Source organism: Chanodichthys erythropterus, chromosome 7, assembly GCF_024489055.1.
Source record: "Chanodichthys erythropterus isolate Z2021 chromosome 7, ASM2448905v1, whole genome shotgun sequence".
Taxonomy (NCBI): Eukaryota; Metazoa; Chordata; class Actinopteri; order Cypriniformes; family Xenocyprididae; genus Chanodichthys; species Chanodichthys erythropterus.
In genome coordinates, this window is record NC_090227.1 from 22,050,091 (window position 1) to 22,067,236 (window position 17,146).

Sequence of the window (17,146 nt, forward strand, 5' to 3'; positions counted from 1 at the left end):
CTTGATCCTAGATAATTAGGACCAATCTCAAATCTCAAACCTTTTATGTCAACAATACTAGAAAATACAGTATCCTCACAACTATGCTCCTTCTTAGAAATAAATGGTATCTATGAAGATTTCCAGTCAGGATTTAGACTGCATCATAGTACTGATTTGCTCTTCTCAACCGATTGTGGATGTATATCTTTATTACTGTTACTGGACCTTAGTCCTGCATTTGATACTATCGACCACAACATTCTTTTGAATAGACTCAAAAATTATGTTGGCATTAGTAGAATTGCATTGGCATGGTTCAAATCTGACCATTATCAATTTGTAGAAGTAAATGAAGAGCTATCTTATCGAACACAAGTTAAGTATAAGTATAAAGTACAGCAAGGCTCAGTACAAGGTACTACTAAACTCTGAAAGATAGGTACTACTCAGTACTAAATTCTGAAGAACAAAAAAAACCAAAAAAAACAAACAAACAAAAACAGAGGTTTTTATTATTGGACCAAAAACCTCTGCAAGTAATAACCTGGAATACTCTCTAACACTTGATGGCTGCTCTGTTAAGTCTTTGTCATCAGTTAGGAACCTGGGTGTTTTATGTGCTAGCAGTCTTTTATTTGAAAGCCACATTTCTAGTTTTTGTAAAATGGCATTTTTCCATCTTAAAAACATCTAAATTATGACATATGCTCTCAATGACAAATGCAGAAAAGTTTATTCATGCCTTCATGACCTCAAAGCTAGTAATTATTGTAATGTTCTACTGAGTGGTTGCCCTGCACACTTAATAAACTCAAGCCGCAACTAGAGTTCTTACCAGAACCAGGAAGTATGACCATATTAGCCCGGTTCTGTCAACACTGCATTGGCTCCCTATTAAACATCACATACATTTTAAAATCTTGCTGATTACTTATAAAGCCCTAAATGGTTTAGCTCCTCAGTATGCATTATAGTCCTTCATGTCTATTGTAGTCTGAAAAATTAAGACCAATTGATAATACCTAGAATATGAAAATGGATCCTTTTCCTATTTAGCACCTAAACTTTGGGAGGCAGACACACTCTGTCAGTTTAAATCTACATTAAATACACATCTCTTTAACCTAGCGTACACATAACACACTATCACATTTATATAAATTCAAATCCGTTAAAAGATTCTTAGGCTGCATAAAGTAGGTCAACCGGAACTGAGAACACTTCCCACAATATCCAATGTACTTGTTACATCAGAAGAAGAATGTCATCTACGCTAATTTTAGTTTGTCTGTCTCATCCTTATCCTGAGTTTACTGTAGTAAACCAGATCGGGCCCATATCCAGATCAGATGGTGGATCTGCACCTAGACGCAACCACAACACAACCCTGAATGTCAGAAGAGACCACGTCAACTAGACAATCCCATGTGAAGACCTCATTGACATGACAGCAATTGGCACAGATCCTCAGCAAAGACCATGAGAACCAGAAAAGTCTTCTCCACAGATCAATGCTCAGCTTTGTCTCCATACTGGTGTGATGAATCCAATCTTTAAGCAGAAGGAAAAAATTTTGAATGATGCCAATACCAATCAGTTTTCTGAGTTGTGATGCTGCCTGAAATTTATTTATTTATTTATTTTTGATGTTAATCACTGTAAAGCTGCTTTGAAACCATGTCTATTGTATAAAGAGCTATAAAAATAAAGGTGACTTGCCTTGACTGCTTGTAATGTGTTTCCCCCAACGCTGAAGATAACTGGGCAATGAGAGTTTAAGTGTCTGTCTAAAATAAAACGTTCATCACATATTCTGTCAACTTGTCCTCATGAAAGCAAACTCTCATCCCCTCTCTGAACATCGACTGTTTGTTTAACTGTCTGTATATATATATTATATATATATGTGTATATATATATATATATATATATATATATATATATATATATATATATATATATATATATATATATATATATATATTTTTTTTTTATTAAACATTTGAAAAATATACAAAACAAGGTGTCATCAGTGGGTGAGGGAACAGTAATAATAATGGCAAAGTATACAGAAAGATTGAAAAAAAAAAAACAGTACCACAAAAAGAAAAAAAAGATAAGTAGGCACAATAGTACGCACTGGGTGCACAGTGTAATTGCAACAGTGATAATATATATACATATATATACAAATACATATACACATTAATTTAAAAAAAAAAAAAAGGGGGGGGGGGGGTTGTTGAGATAGGGATAGCATTAAGACCTGTTTCCTCCTTAAAGTAGTCCAAAAAAGGGTTCCAAACTCTAAAAAAGAGTTTATGCTTCTGTCCCATTGTGAACCTGATCTTTTCCATTTTAAGTGCATGTAGCAAATCAAAAACCCATTGGCGATAAGTAGGTGGAACTGCAGACTTCCAATTCATGAGAATCAATCGCCTAGCCAATAAAGTTGCAAAGGCTACACTATCAGCCTGTAGATTAGTTACTTTGATGTTGTCTGGCACAACCCCAAACACTGCCAATAGAGGGTTAGGGTCTACTTGTAAAGATAGAACCACTGAAAAACACCTAAACGCTCTCTCCCAGAAGTCAAACAGTTTAGGGCATGACCAAAAGGAGTGCAGTAGGGTGGCTGGTTCACTTGAACATCGAAGGCATATTGGATCAAGATTAGGGAATAATTTATTAAGTTTAGTTCTGGACCAATGAGTTCTATGCACTACCTTAAATTGGATCAGTGTGTGCCTAGCATTAATTGATGAGGAATGTATTCGGTCAAGAATCAAGTTCCAAACATGATCCTCAAATACTAGGTTTAGTTCCTCTTCCCAGATCTTCCTCAATGGACCTGTTGAAGGGGACTGTTTTGTGTTAATTATCGTATAAATCTTAGAGATTGCCCCTTTTGTGGATTTGTATTGCTCTAATATGTCTTCAAGAATATTTTGAGACATGTGCAAGGGGAAGCTAGGGAACTGCTTATGAATAAAGCTACGTATCTGAAAATATCTAAATAAGTGAGAAGAGGGTAAATTAAATTTCTCTTGAAGTTGGGTAAAGGAAGCAAAAGTGTTGTTTATATATAACTGACCAATTGTAATTAAACCATGGTCTCTCCAAATATTAAAGGCCCCATCCAGTAAGGAAGGTGGAAAAGATATATTGCAGAGAATAGGAACAGTAAGACTAGGATCTTTAAGGCCTAATGATAGTCGGAACTGAGACCAAATTCTAAATGAATGTTTAACAACAGGATTTTTAACTACAGTAGTATGTTTGGAGGGGATGGGTGTACCCAAAATTGATGTTAAAGTTGCTGGACAGCAAGAGAAAGCTTCCAGTTGTACCCACTGAAATTTCTGAAAATGCAAGTCATGTTGAACCCAAAATAGCATATTTCTTATGTTAGCTGACCAGTAATATGTTTGAAAATTAGGCAAAGCCAGGCCCCCCAAGCATTTTGGTTTCATAAGATGATTTTGACTAATCCGTTTAGACTTATTGTTCCATATAAAAGACAAGATATTACGCTGCAGCATCATGAAGAAGGATTTAGGAATAAAAATCGGAAGGCACTGGAATAAATACAAAAATTTAGGGAAAACACTCATCTTAATGGCATTCACCCTTCCTATGAGAGAGAGGGGAAGACAATTCCAGGACAGGAACAGAGATTTGACATAATTGTGGAGAGGGCTAAAATTGGCTTTAAACAAATCTGAATGCTTGCGTGTGACCAGGACTCCCAGGTATTTAAAACGATTTCTAACAACTTTGAAAGGAAAGTCTAAGTATGAAATCTGAAGAGACACATCATTCAATGGGAACAGCTCACTTTTAGAAAAATGTAACTTATATCCTGAGAAGTTACTAAAAGATTCTAGAATAGAGAGAGTATGAGGAATTGAAGATCATCCGCATAAAGGGAAACCTTTTGTACAATACCTGCACGAACAATACCACAGACCTGAGGGCTTGACCGTAGGGCAATAGCAAGAGGCTCAGTAGCAACAGCAAATAAAAGTGGCGAGAGGGGACAACCCTGTCTTGTGCCCCTCTGTAAATTGAAACAATCTGATGTAACATTATTAGTGCGTACAGAGGCTTTAGGAGCAGCATATAACATTTTAATCCAAGAAATAAATATAGGGCCAAATCCAAATTTTTCTAAAACTCTAAATAAATAAATCCATTCAACATGGTCAAATGCTTTTTCGGCGTCAAGTGAGAGTACCACCTCGGGACTGTTAGAATGTGGAGAGTACGGAATATTAAAAAGGCGCCTAATGTTAATAAATGAATATCTATCAAGAATGAAACCAGTTTGATCGGGCAAAATTATTTGGCACATAGAGTTCTCCAAACGGGTAAACAGCAGTTTGGCTAAAATCAGTGATATGGGTCGGTATGAACCACATTCTAGTGGATTCTTATCCTTCTTTAAAATTAAAGAAATAATTGCCTGATACATGCTTAATGGTAAAGAATGATTCTGGAGACTCTCTGAAAATACTAAGAGCAGAATTGGACAGAGAGATTTAGAAAAAGCCTTGTAAAATTCAGCCGAAAAGCCATCTGGCCCCGGGGCCTTGCCAGATTTTAGAGAGGCAATGGATTCCCCAATATCTTCAATTTGGATGCCCCTCTCTAGCACTTCGCGTGACATTTCGCTAATGGTAGGAAACTCAATATAATTTAAAAAAGTTTCCAATTGGGATGTGTCCGATGACGATTCTGAAGTGTATAAATCAGTATAAAACTGCTTAAATTGGGAATTTATTTATTTATGGTTGACCGTAATTGTTCCTGTTGGTAACCTAATCTGAGGTATCATGCGAGATGCCTCAGCTTGACGAATCTGGTGAGCAAGTAATCTCCCCGTCTTATCACTTTGCTCAAAGACCCGGTGCTGTGCGCGTATAATCATTTTTTCTGCCTCTTCCGTTGATAGTATATCATATTCAGTTTGTAGCAGTTGACGGTCTTCATAAAGTTTAGGAGAGGGGTCGGAAGCATATTGGGTGTCAATACTTGCAATAAAATCAGACAATTTTTCAAGGTGTCTTTTCCTCTTTCGATTTTTATAAGAAGAATAAGAAATTATTAGACCACATAAGTAGCACTTCAGGGTTTCCCAAATAGTTGAATATGACATGCCTGGTGTTGAATTAATTTCCATAAAGCTAGAAATGCTAGAAGAAATCAAGTTAATAAAATCTTGGTCACTAAGCAAAGATGGATTAAAACGCCACTGACAGTATTTGGGTGGTTGTTGTGGAATCTGAAGTTCGAGCACAACTGGTGCATGATCAGAGATTACAATGCCTTTATAAGAACAGTCATGTAAGTATGGAAGAAGTTTATGATCCAAAAAGAAATAGTCAATTCGAGAGTATGTCTGATGTACATGGGAGAAGAAAGAGTATTTACGTTCTGAGGGTTTCAAATATCTAAATGCATCGCATAGACCATATTTTTGCATAAGTGTATGAATGACTGAAGCGCATTTTGATAGTGCAATAATCTTTTTGGAAGATCTATCAAGATGGGGAGACATGACGCAATTAAAATCTCCACCCAATATGAGTGGGTGTGAGTGAATATTGGGGATACAAGTGAAAAAAGAGGAGATAAATGATGGGTCATCATAATTAGGAGCATAAACATTTGCAAGAGTAAGGGGGGCTGAGAATAGCGTTCCCGTTACAATAATGTATCTCCCTTTATGATCCACAATTGTGTCAGAAGCAACAAATGGAACAGATTTATGCACTAAGATTGCGCAGCCTCTAGATTTAGAATGAAAAATAGAATGAAAAACTTGTCCGACCCAGCCCTTTTTTAATCTAAAGTGGTCAGTGGAACGAAGATGCGTTTCCTGTAAGAAGGCGAAATCTGCCTAAACTCTTCAAATGGTTCAACACTCAATTACGCTTAACTGGATTATTAACAGCCTTACAGTTCCAACTAATACATCTCAAAGGAGGGGCCCCATCACTGTTTGTCAAACTACTCATAAGAATAAATATTCAACAAATGGGACAATCTTCTGGAAGAAAAGAAGGTGGAGGAAAATAACAAAACAAAATAGAAAAGAGAGAAAAAAAGAATAAAGGAAGGGAAAAAAACAAAAAACAAAAAAACAAACAAAAAAACAAAAAACAACGACACCCTGAAGGATATATAATTAAACCTGGGAACAAACACCGCATCAAAGTAACAACCCCTCCCTCCCATCCCACCCCATCACTTACCCTCTTGACCACTCCACACTTACGAACCGAGCTAACACTTCCATCGAAGGAGTGTACGCTACACTGGGTTAACACCCAACAGCACAAACGAGTCACTTTTAAACAGAACTCGATAGTGACTCTGCAAATAATATACTCAAATCAAGAAGTTACAGCCAAAAAAAAATATAGCCTGTATTATATGTTAGCCGAAAAAGGGCAGAATTTCAGAGCACTTTGATATAGACTGTACAAAACGTTTACAGTTATGCATGGTTCAATAAGATTCCCGAAAAAGTCGTTGACAATAACAAAAAATGTTAGCTCTACAGTCTATAGTTAGATCAGACAGGTGACTATAACAATAACAAATGATCATACTGTTAAAGAAGAAAACGGCAACAAACTCAAATCAGACAGCATCCAAGTTAACTCAACTGGGCAGTCAAAACTATAGAAGTTAACAGTTGAGGCAGTTCACAGTTCAAATGTCATACCTTTCAGGAAGACATTATGTGTTGTTTAACAAAGCTCATCGCTTCAGCTGGCGTATCAAATTTATGTTCAATGTCTTGGTAGGTAATCCAAAAGCCGGTTAAGCCCCGCAGTCCGTATCTTACATCAGGATGCGACCTCAGCACCCGTTTCACATCGTAGTATGCAGCTCGTTTTTTGGCGATTTCGGCAGGAAAGTCCGGAAAAATGTGGACATCCTTGCCCTTGAATTTAAGCTGCTTAGCTTGGATGGCTTTCTGCAAAAGAGCTTCTTTAACGTCGAATCGGTGGAAACAGATCACGAACGCACGCGGTCTCTGACCCTCAGCCGGTTTCGCCGCCAGTGTGCGGTGGGCGCGGGCAAGGAGCGGCGGTTCGTCGAGACCAAAAATTTCTTTCAACGTCTCCGCCACAAATTTTGTAGGCTGTGGGCCTTCCATGCCCTCGGGAATTCCCAAGAGGCGCAGGTTGCTGCGTCGGGAGCGACATTCCAGATCCGTACATTTGGCACGAAGAGTAGCGATTTCGTTCTGCAAGGATGCTACCGTTGGCTCAAGTGCCTGCAAGCTTGTCGTCCATTCTGAAGTTGCACTTTCAAGGCTAGTCAGTCTCTCCTCGTGCGCTCTCACATCCGAAGTCACCGATACTAACGAGTTTTGCATTTCCTCACGCAGAGATGATATTTCTCTTCGGAATTCAGCAGCATGTAAGTCAAACTTTTGATGTATTCCGGCTTCCAATGACTTAATTGCTGACATAATTGCTGCACCATCAATTGTGCTAGCATCGTCCTTAACTAGCTCTGAAGTATATCCGTTGGAGCTTGCTGAATCGGCCTTTTTCTGTCTTTCAGCTTTGGTCGACATTACCACGAAAGGCAAAAAAATTCTAGCTATATAGTCTAGTAAGTGCTAGAGATGTTTAAAATTGCGCTGTATCAAGTATATAAAGTAATTATAGATTTATTTGCAGAGCTCCCGAACTTGCAACCTTACATGATGAACGCCAGACCGGAAGTCTTCGTTTGAGCATATTTTTGAATGTCTGATAAACCCTTTATTAAAAATGCTCCCTTAAATTACAACACCTGCAAATGTTATAGAGTTACATTGCCTCGTTGTTTAAATACTTTATTGCTATATGCACACACTCAAAAAGATCATTAATTCATTAGAATGGAACACATGAATTTGAACATCGTAAATGATTCTCAGTGGAATATCACCACAGATGCTACAGGAGGCAGTTCAGTAATATTCATTCCGCCACACTGTTAAATGAGTTAATCTCGAAGTGACATTGAGACATAAGACTGATACAGCATCTGTCACAGTCATCTCCCTCAGCTGAACACAATCAGATCAGAGTTAAAACAGGAATCCAGAGCTTCAGGCACTGGCACAAAGTTAATGGCACAAGGAGATATCGGCCACAACTAGACATTAGTGTGAGGTGAAGGCTGGCATTTGATCAGATCTAGTTTATTATTCTATTAGCATAAGGGGCGATTAGAGAGGGAGCGGTGATGGTTTCATGTTAGCTGTGATTGAGACAGATGAGATTTCCACTGAGGAATCAATTGCTCTGGGTCTGTGGAAAGGGCAGGTGTCACTTTCAATGTTTGCCTGTAGTTTTTCCCTCCCATGACCTTAATAAAAATAAATAAATTAAATCAAATTAAATAAAAATGAATAGAAAATTATATATTTCATTTGTAAAGCATCATGCATGCATAAGAAGCAACTGTTTCATAATAAGACAATGAAAATATAAATTTGAAAAATTATACAATCTATGTCTATTCGTCTCTGTCTGTCTCTTTATCTGTCTGTCCGTCTACCTATTTATCCTCTCTCTATGTTGGCTCTTTCTTAATCATTTCACAGTTTGTGTGATGAAATTCAGTAAACAGCCCCTCATTGTCTTGTGATGACAGCCTCTGGCTGAGAGCTGGACTCTAATTGAACCGATGATGAATGGCTGATGTAGTTTGTCGGCTGTATCGATTGGTCAGGTGGAGCATTACTTTGGTAATAATACAGAATAAAGAATAAACAAGATTTGGTGAAACTCATCAGGGCAACAGATTGTTCTGTGGTCATACAGAGGATCATGATCACAGATGTGCTTTCATGTACTGATCGTATCAATCTGAAAAATACTTGAAATGCAGTGGATTTCAAATGCATGCTTTTTTGATCTTCTGGTGGCCCATTATTTTAGCTGCATTATTCATAGAGCTTTTTATATTGTGTGTTTGAGAGCAGTGGCGTGTGGTGGTCTTCTGAAATGAGGATGCTAAGCATCTTATTATTACTGTATCTTAAGGATGTTTAGATATTTCAAAGGAAATTGTTAATAGAAAAGGTGTGTTTTGCAGTGCATTGATTCATCCATATTTAAAAAGACAGTTGATGACAAAGACATCAGACTGTGATTGTTCGCCTCTCCCTCTTTTTATCTGTCTGTGTATCTTTTCTTTCCACTCACACATTAATTATTATTCTCATTAATCTCTTCAGATATCTTCACTGTTGTTTCTTTGCTACCTCAAGCACAGAATCCTGAGCTCGTCACTGTGTGCAGCCGTTTTCACTGCCAAAATTTTACTCAAGGCTTTTGTGAACTTCCCTAATTAGCTTCTGTCCTCAGAATACCAATGAGCATAATTCTCACTCCATGACTGATCCAATCAGGGAGGGGTGCGTGTTTCCATGGAGACAACTGAATCAATAATATCTCTGATGATGCATGTATCTGCAGCTCACATGCACATTTACACCACAACTAAAGACACACACCATTCTAACCATGTGTGTGTTTGTATATGTGATGCAGGATAGGGTAAATGCTTTTTTACACCCCCCACATCAAGACCAGATCTAATCTAGTTGTGTTGTTCATGCTTCAGCTGAAGAAAAATCTGTTTCAGAGGTGGAAAATTGGATCTTCACATCATCCCTTCAACCTGCTGCATTTCAGGAAAAAAGGATTATGGAGTTACTTTTTCACGACAACGGTATGCTTAAAACGGAGAATTTTTTCGACACCATTGTCAAAATGATCCCCATTCATACGAATCCGTGAAAATGACTAAAAACGCTGTATTCTGCTGGCAGGCCATTAGATGGCGATGAAACACTACAGACTGAACATGTGATGCGCATGTGCATGATGTCATCGTTTTCAAGTTTTTGTTGTTTACACCATTTTCAAAAACTTGCAAATATGAGACCCATTTTCAAAAGTTTGCGTTTTTAGTCCACCAAAACACCATTGTCGAATAAATGAACGGCCAAAACGCATAATTTTTTTAGCATAACGTATTTAGTTGAAAACCATGTCGTGTAAACAGCCCCTAAGTTTCTTGAATATGTCCATAAACACTTTGCATAAGAGTAGCACTGACTTCCAGAGGCCTGGAGAGGAACTGAAAGCATCAAGGACACAATCACAGAACAAAATGCATTCAGACTGATTATACTGCTGTTTTGGGCAGTTCTAGTATTTTTATGTGTGGAACATTTAGCAGTTGGTATGTGAACAGTCTGTGTATATAACATAACTATAAAAACTGGGGTAATTTGCATAAACTATTCTGACCAACCAGCAGTTGGCCAAGGGATAATCACTCTTTTCATTCTTCATTAGACCACAGCTATGTTTTTATGTGACTAATTTAAAAATGAAACACTAGTAACATTAGTCAAAGCTAAGTTTATGCAACTGGCCCCTGAAATGGGAGAATCAGAGCAGAAGAAGAGAGAGAAGCTGATACCTTGATGGTAGGAAGCACTAAATCCATGGCGGCACATTGTCGAGGGCTCAGACTACGAGCTTCCTCCCGGATCACATGCTCCTAAGAGAGAGAGAGAGAGAGAGAGAGAGAGAGAGACAGAGGGGATGATTTTCTCTTACTGTATATTACTATATTACTACTGCTGACTTCTTTGAAGTCTACCTTTGTGCTCTGTGTCCAACAGTTAATGACAAATAAATGCATATTCCAAGAGTGCTCCACAAGATATGTTTGTTATACCATCTGAATGCTTAATATTCATCAGATAAATGCACATTTTAAAAAACTTATTGTACAGGTAAATTAGCCGGCGTTCTAAACTATGCTGCTACAAAGCACGCACACAGATGGTAGTGCGCAGATCACGTGCATATAGATCATGCGAATACAGAATCCTTATGGTCAACACGGTTCTGTGATTTATCAATAAAATAGCTTAGAAACTGAAAGATTCTAGCATATATTTCTTAGTAACTAAAACACACAGCTTCACTATTAGTAGAGAGACGTTGCCAACCAGGTAGAATTAATTCACATGCAATCACTTTCACTAATGCATTCTTATATATGTAATCTTTACTGTGCTACTTTATCTGTATCTTATTATTTGATTTATCTGTATCTGATTTCACACGGAACATATTTTTGCTTTCAAAAAAGCGAAACAACGCAAGGTCTCAAGATTTTTAAAAGTTGAACTGATATGAATTTGAGCACCACAATTTTAGAACTCCATGTCATGCGCAAGACGCTGAAAAAGATGAACGCAACGGTCATATATACATTCGTCTGGCGCATATTTACATAGAAAAACAATGAAAAAGAACAGCATTGGAATGGACAAATGAGTTCTGTATGAACAGCCCCATATTTTTTCATTAATGATGTCATCATCGACTAGTTGACATCGACTTTAATCACATAAATGTCGACTTTAAAAAATCTGAAGTCATTCAACCCCTACCAGTAGGTGAGCATTATACAAATGTGTAACATGCTGATGCAGCTAAAGTCACGGAAATAATGGCAGGACTACTAAAGAAGTATTGTAGGCAAGTGTTTTCTGCACTGCAAAAAAGTTATGTTTTAATTGGGTTTAAGTTATTTTTTAATTAGTATTTTTGTCTTGTTTTCCATAACTTTTTTTTTTGCAGTATGTTGGAGAGATGAACTCCCTTTGATGTGGACTTTGCTTTGTGACTGCAAATCGCTTACTTGCACAAACAGCTATATTACACACTAAAAGGTAAAATAATAATAAAAAAATAATCATAATAGGTGCCCTTTAACCCTTTCATGCTGTCACTAGTGGTGGCTGTATTAATGCACACAACGAAGGAGATCTATTCAGGAGACTTTTAATATAACAATCAAAACAATAAACAGGAGAATCAACGGAGGAGAAACATATCACTTTCACACATGACGTTTAACAAACCTTGACAAAGAACATACAGAAACTGAGGGCTTAAATATGTGAGGGCTAACAGAGGAGCTGATGAGATAATGATGCACACCTGAACTGAACAAACGCAATCAATTAGAAACCACAGAAATAAACAGGAAGGAAACGGAGGTAATCAACATATATGTAGCTCAACCTCAAACTAGAAACTCAAACAGGATGGAGAAACTGATCAAAAAACAAACTCAAAATGTGACATATGTGTATGTTTAAATAACTGACTCCCCAAGAGTGATTTTTTTAAGGTGACCATTATTTTAGAACGTTTCCCCTTACTGTTTCCATGGTGATGCTTCGTGCTTGTATCGTGACACACTGCAGCCACAATAACACTGTATGACCGATCTATCGATTTTATTTAATTTTTTTTGTTTTATTCAAAATATTCACAAACTTGCTTACTATGTCATCAACTATCTGACATTCCGATCCTCAAATACATGCGAGTGTCGTTTAAAAAACCTTTATAAATGATCTTTATCTTGATCTATAATGTGAGATGGGCGCCAAAATCTTAGTTTGCACTGCAGTTCAAAGAGTCCTGTCAGTCAGATTTACAGCACTTAAATTCATCAGTTTCTCCAGAAATACATGTAAGTAAGTGGCCGGTGAACTGGGAGAAGAATAGAGTAAACTTCATAGTTACTTAGGCGTGCTGTGTCTGATATGAATAAAACACGTCGGCAAATTCCATTTGAATGGATTGATATTGCTTGTTCCATAGACATCAGTGTGTATTTTACAAACTCTAAATGTATTGTTTTACTAGTGCTTTTGTTTCTGAAACCTAAAATAAACATGTGAACATATGAAATGATTTTTTTTTCACTTGGATATACATCACAATAGGAAAAGAAAAGACTATCGGGTCATTCCGTGCCAACTCAACCAGAGGTCCCCGGCTCAAATTGCTGATTTTGTTAATATTTTTTTTTTCTGTACAAAGACAAACATAAAAAATGAAAAGCCAAAATATTAAATGTCACAGATGTATATGTCACAGGAATAATCCACTATTTTGTAGAGGGTGGTCAAAATGACAATTTTCACCTGAGATTTGGAACCAAATTAGAGGGGTGTAAAAATGACTTTAGAAAGATGGCAGCACCATTATTTTATTTTTACACAGAAATTGGTAGGTCTATTAGTAAAATCTGTTGACTTTAGAAATCTGTTTCATTATATGCCAACAGTGACAGTTCAAATATGGCAAAAAGCACTTCTTCTTCTTCATCTTTTTTTTTTGTCTCATTTGCATGCCTGTAACTCAAGAAGAATTAAAGATATCTTTATATCATTTTAGATTCTGGTTCTTAAACTTTCCTTTTGGTATCTTCATTTTAAAGGCCCTTAATGGTTAAATCCCAGAGATCCTATATATATATATATATATATATATATATATATATACACTCAAAGGACTCTTCATCCATAAAGTGCACCATCAATGATCATAGACCAGAACTTCTCAAGAACGGAGGCCTCAATAGGAAGACTCTAGGCGCCAGATTTACTAAACGGGGCAAATTAGCGTGAGAGCACAATTCCACAAATGCGCTGATAGGAATGGAAAGTTCAGTTGGCAGTTATTTATTTAAACTTACATCTGCTGACGCGCAAATTAAAGAACACAGACGCAGTCAAATCATTTAAATAATGACCAATGCAATCTAACAAGAGCAGTGCAAATTAGCGTTGGGACGCAAATAAGCAGAGCTGATGCCTGATGCTCTCATCAGGTGCGGGGCAACTTGTTACATGCAATCTGACAAACACGTACACTCTGCTTATTTGCGTCCCAACGCTAATGTGCACTGCTCTTGTTAGAATGCATTGGTCATTATATAAATGTTTTGACTGCGTCTGTGTTCTTTAATTTGCGCGTCAGCAGATCTCGCGCAAAACTTGTCATTCCTATCAGCGCATTTGTGGAATTGTGCTCTCACGCTAATTTGCCCCGTTTAGTAAATCTGGCGGCTAGAGTCTTCCTATTGAGGCCTCCATTCTTGAGAAGTTCTGGTCTATGATAATTGATGGTGCACTTTACGGATGAAGACTCCTTTGAGTGTATATATATATATATATATATATATATATATATATATAAAACGTGTTCCTTTGGTATTCGCGCTCTCTGTTCTCTGCGTGTCTCCTCCTAGCAACAACGACTCTAGCCATGTCGCAAAATGGGTTAAGACATGTTTTTTTGGGTGTTAAATAATGGTGCAAATACCAGTAAATTTACGAGCGTAAATATTTGTAAATCGCGTTGCATTATTCAGTTAAATATTCTCCTCCCATAAATTTTGCGTCTGGAAGGGAAACTCCGACAAATACATATGCAATAAGGTCAGCCTCAAAAACAACTCAGTCCATGCCTTTTCAGCACTAATTTTGCACTGCGTGTCTTTAGTAAATCCCGACAGTAGTTTTTTTAAATGCCAAAAGAGGGTTTGCACTGAGGCAAGCTGTTAGTAAATCTGGCCCTAGAGCAGGGGTGTCCAATCCTGCTCCTGGCCTGCAGAGTTTGGCTCCAACCCCAATTAAACACCTGAACCAGCTAATCAAGGTTTTAAGTTTTACAGAAAACTTCCAGGCAGGTGTGTTGTGGTAAGCTAAACTCTGCAGGACAGTGGCCCTCCAGAACCGAGTTTGGACACCCCTGCTCTAGAGAGAGGAAGCCTAACTACATTCACATTACAGAATACTGTTTCGCGAAACTCCACAGAGTGGAGGCCTCAATACAATGACTCACAAAACTCTACAAGGCCTAGCAACACTCCACATTTAAGGTTAGTAGACAGGGAGGCTCCTAGAAAGTCTAACAACCCAGCATACTATCTTACCGCGTAGCCGAGCTCTGGGAGTGGAGGCATCAGTATGACGACTCTTTAAAATGAGAGGAGACCTAATTACGTTCCACGCTCAGGACAACTTACAAGGAGGCTCACAGAGACCTCACAATCGCTATCAAGCAGAGCTCAAAGGAGCAGAAGCCTCAATAAATATAACTGTCTCTAGTGAGAGGAGGTCTGACAATGCTCAAAGTAGGAAAGGAGGCTCACAGAGAGCCTTCCAACTTAGCAGACCTTAGCTGCTAAGCTCAACGGTGCAGATGCCTCAATAAATATAACTCTTTCTAGTGAGAGGAGGCCTGTCAATGCTTGCAGTAGGAAAGGAGGCTCACAGAGAGCCTACCAACTTAGCAAACCTTAGTCGCTAAGCTCAAGGGAGTGGAGGCCTCAATAAATATAACTCTTTCTAGTGAGAGGAGGCCTGACAATGCATGCAGTAGCAAAGGAGGCTCACAGAGAGCCTTTCAATTCAGCATACCTGGCTGAGCTCTGAGAGCAGAGGCCTCAATAATCATATTCATATCATAATCATACTCTTTGAATTGAGAAGATGCTTCAATAAAGACAATTCTTTTCTAGGTAGAGGAGGCATAGCAACACTCGTAGTAGCCAAGTAGGCTCACAGAAAGCCTAACAAGGGAAACATGCAGATGTTATTTTGCCTCTGGGACCCTAAAACACTGACCATGTCTATTTTGGATCACTTCTCTCAGGTATTTTCTTCTCCTTCTGATTTCACGCCTCCTCCATGCTCTATGCCTCGAAGGAGGAGGAGTGTGAGAGGTCGTGCTAGCCTTCTAGTCCTGAGACTTGGACGGGCCAGACTCCCTCACGGGCTGAGGCGTGGACCTGGACCAGCCCAGTATGAAGGTCTTAAAATCAGCGGAGCACGCCTTCGCCTCTCTGAACTTCCTGACCACCATCTCAACAAACCAGCACATCGAGGAGAATGTTTTTCTCTTTCTCCCTAATGTCGGCCAGGTTCACCCAGAGATGTCTCTCCATAATAATAAATAATACATTTTATTTAAAGGCGCCTTTCAAAACACTCAAGGACACCGTACATTTGAATGAGTCATAAAATCAATCAAGACATAATACAACAGCTATTTAACATTAGATATTTAAAATTGATCAGAGAAAGCTAATTTAAATAGGTACGTTTTAAGACGTGATTTAAAAGTAGCCAGACAATCACTTTCTTGCAAAGATTGTGGAAGAGAATTCCAGAGATGAGGAGCAGCACAGCTGAAAACCCTGGACCCCATAGTGACTAAATGACATAGGGTACAACAAGAGAAACAGAAGAAAGTGTATGCTTCGGGGTGTATATATGAAGCAATTCGGAGAGATATGGCAGTGCAAGATTGTGAATAGCTTTAAAAGTGAGAAGCAGAATCTTGTACTCTACCCAATATTTAACAGGAAGCCAATGGAGATGACAGAGGACAGGAGAGATATGCTCAATGGAAGAGGTTCTAGTAATTATACAGGCAGCTGAGTTCTGGACTAACTGAAGTTTCCGACGGTATTTAATCAATTTTTCCACCGTAGCCGCCATGTATTTCACTGTAGCCACCATGGCCTCCAAAAATCGACTGATTGCGGCGGCAGGTTGTTTAGTGGCACAGAGAGCCAAATCTGTGGTGCGGCGCAGCTCTTCTACCACCTCAGTAGGGAGCCCCTGGCCCTGATCCAGGTCCTTCAGCAGACTGGCCTGGTAGGCCTGCAACACAGCCATAGTGTGCAGCACCACACCGATCTGACCTGCTGCTTGCTTCTGTCAGCCGCATTTGAATGAGAAATATTCATACCTTTCTCGAATTCATCCGCAGGCTCCATCTACGAGCCCCACGACTTCAGTCTTCTACTTGCCTCAGCTGCAGTGCTCATCACATGTAAGATAACGGTGACATAGAGGAACACACTGCCTAAAAGACTTGGCGCTAGTGCCTGCCATAAGTGCCTTCTTTAGACACAGGTTCAAACAGGTATCCTGAAGGCAATGTCAAGTTCATTGTCGTATTTAGACTCATGCTTCTGACACTGGAAATGTTGAAGGCATTTCACCATATTGACCCCTAGGGATGCAGTGTGAGTTCCCTTTCGAAAGGAAACGCACAATGTGCTATTTGCTGTTTTTGAACTGTCACTGTTGGCATATAATGAAACAAAGATTACTAAAGTCAACAGATTTTACTTATAAACTTACCAATCTCTGTGTAAAAATAAAATAATGATGCTGCCATCTTTCTAAAGTCATTTTTACACCTCTGTAAAATGTCCCCAAATCTTCTGTGAAAATTAAAAATCT

General features: G+C 38.5%; 1 protein-coding gene across 1 annotated transcript in view; it reads right to left on the bottom strand.

Annotated features, from left to right (window-relative positions):
* Positions 1-17,146, bottom strand: part of LOC137022900 (protein unc-13 homolog C) — a 221,991-nt gene that overhangs the window by 22,934 nt on the left and 181,911 nt on the right. The window contains exon 30 of the mRNA XM_067389369.1: positions 10,492-10,572. Within this exon, the coding sequence (XP_067245470.1) occupies positions 10,492-10,572 (81 nt within the window). The remainder of the gene's footprint in view (positions 1-10,491; positions 10,573-17,146) is intronic.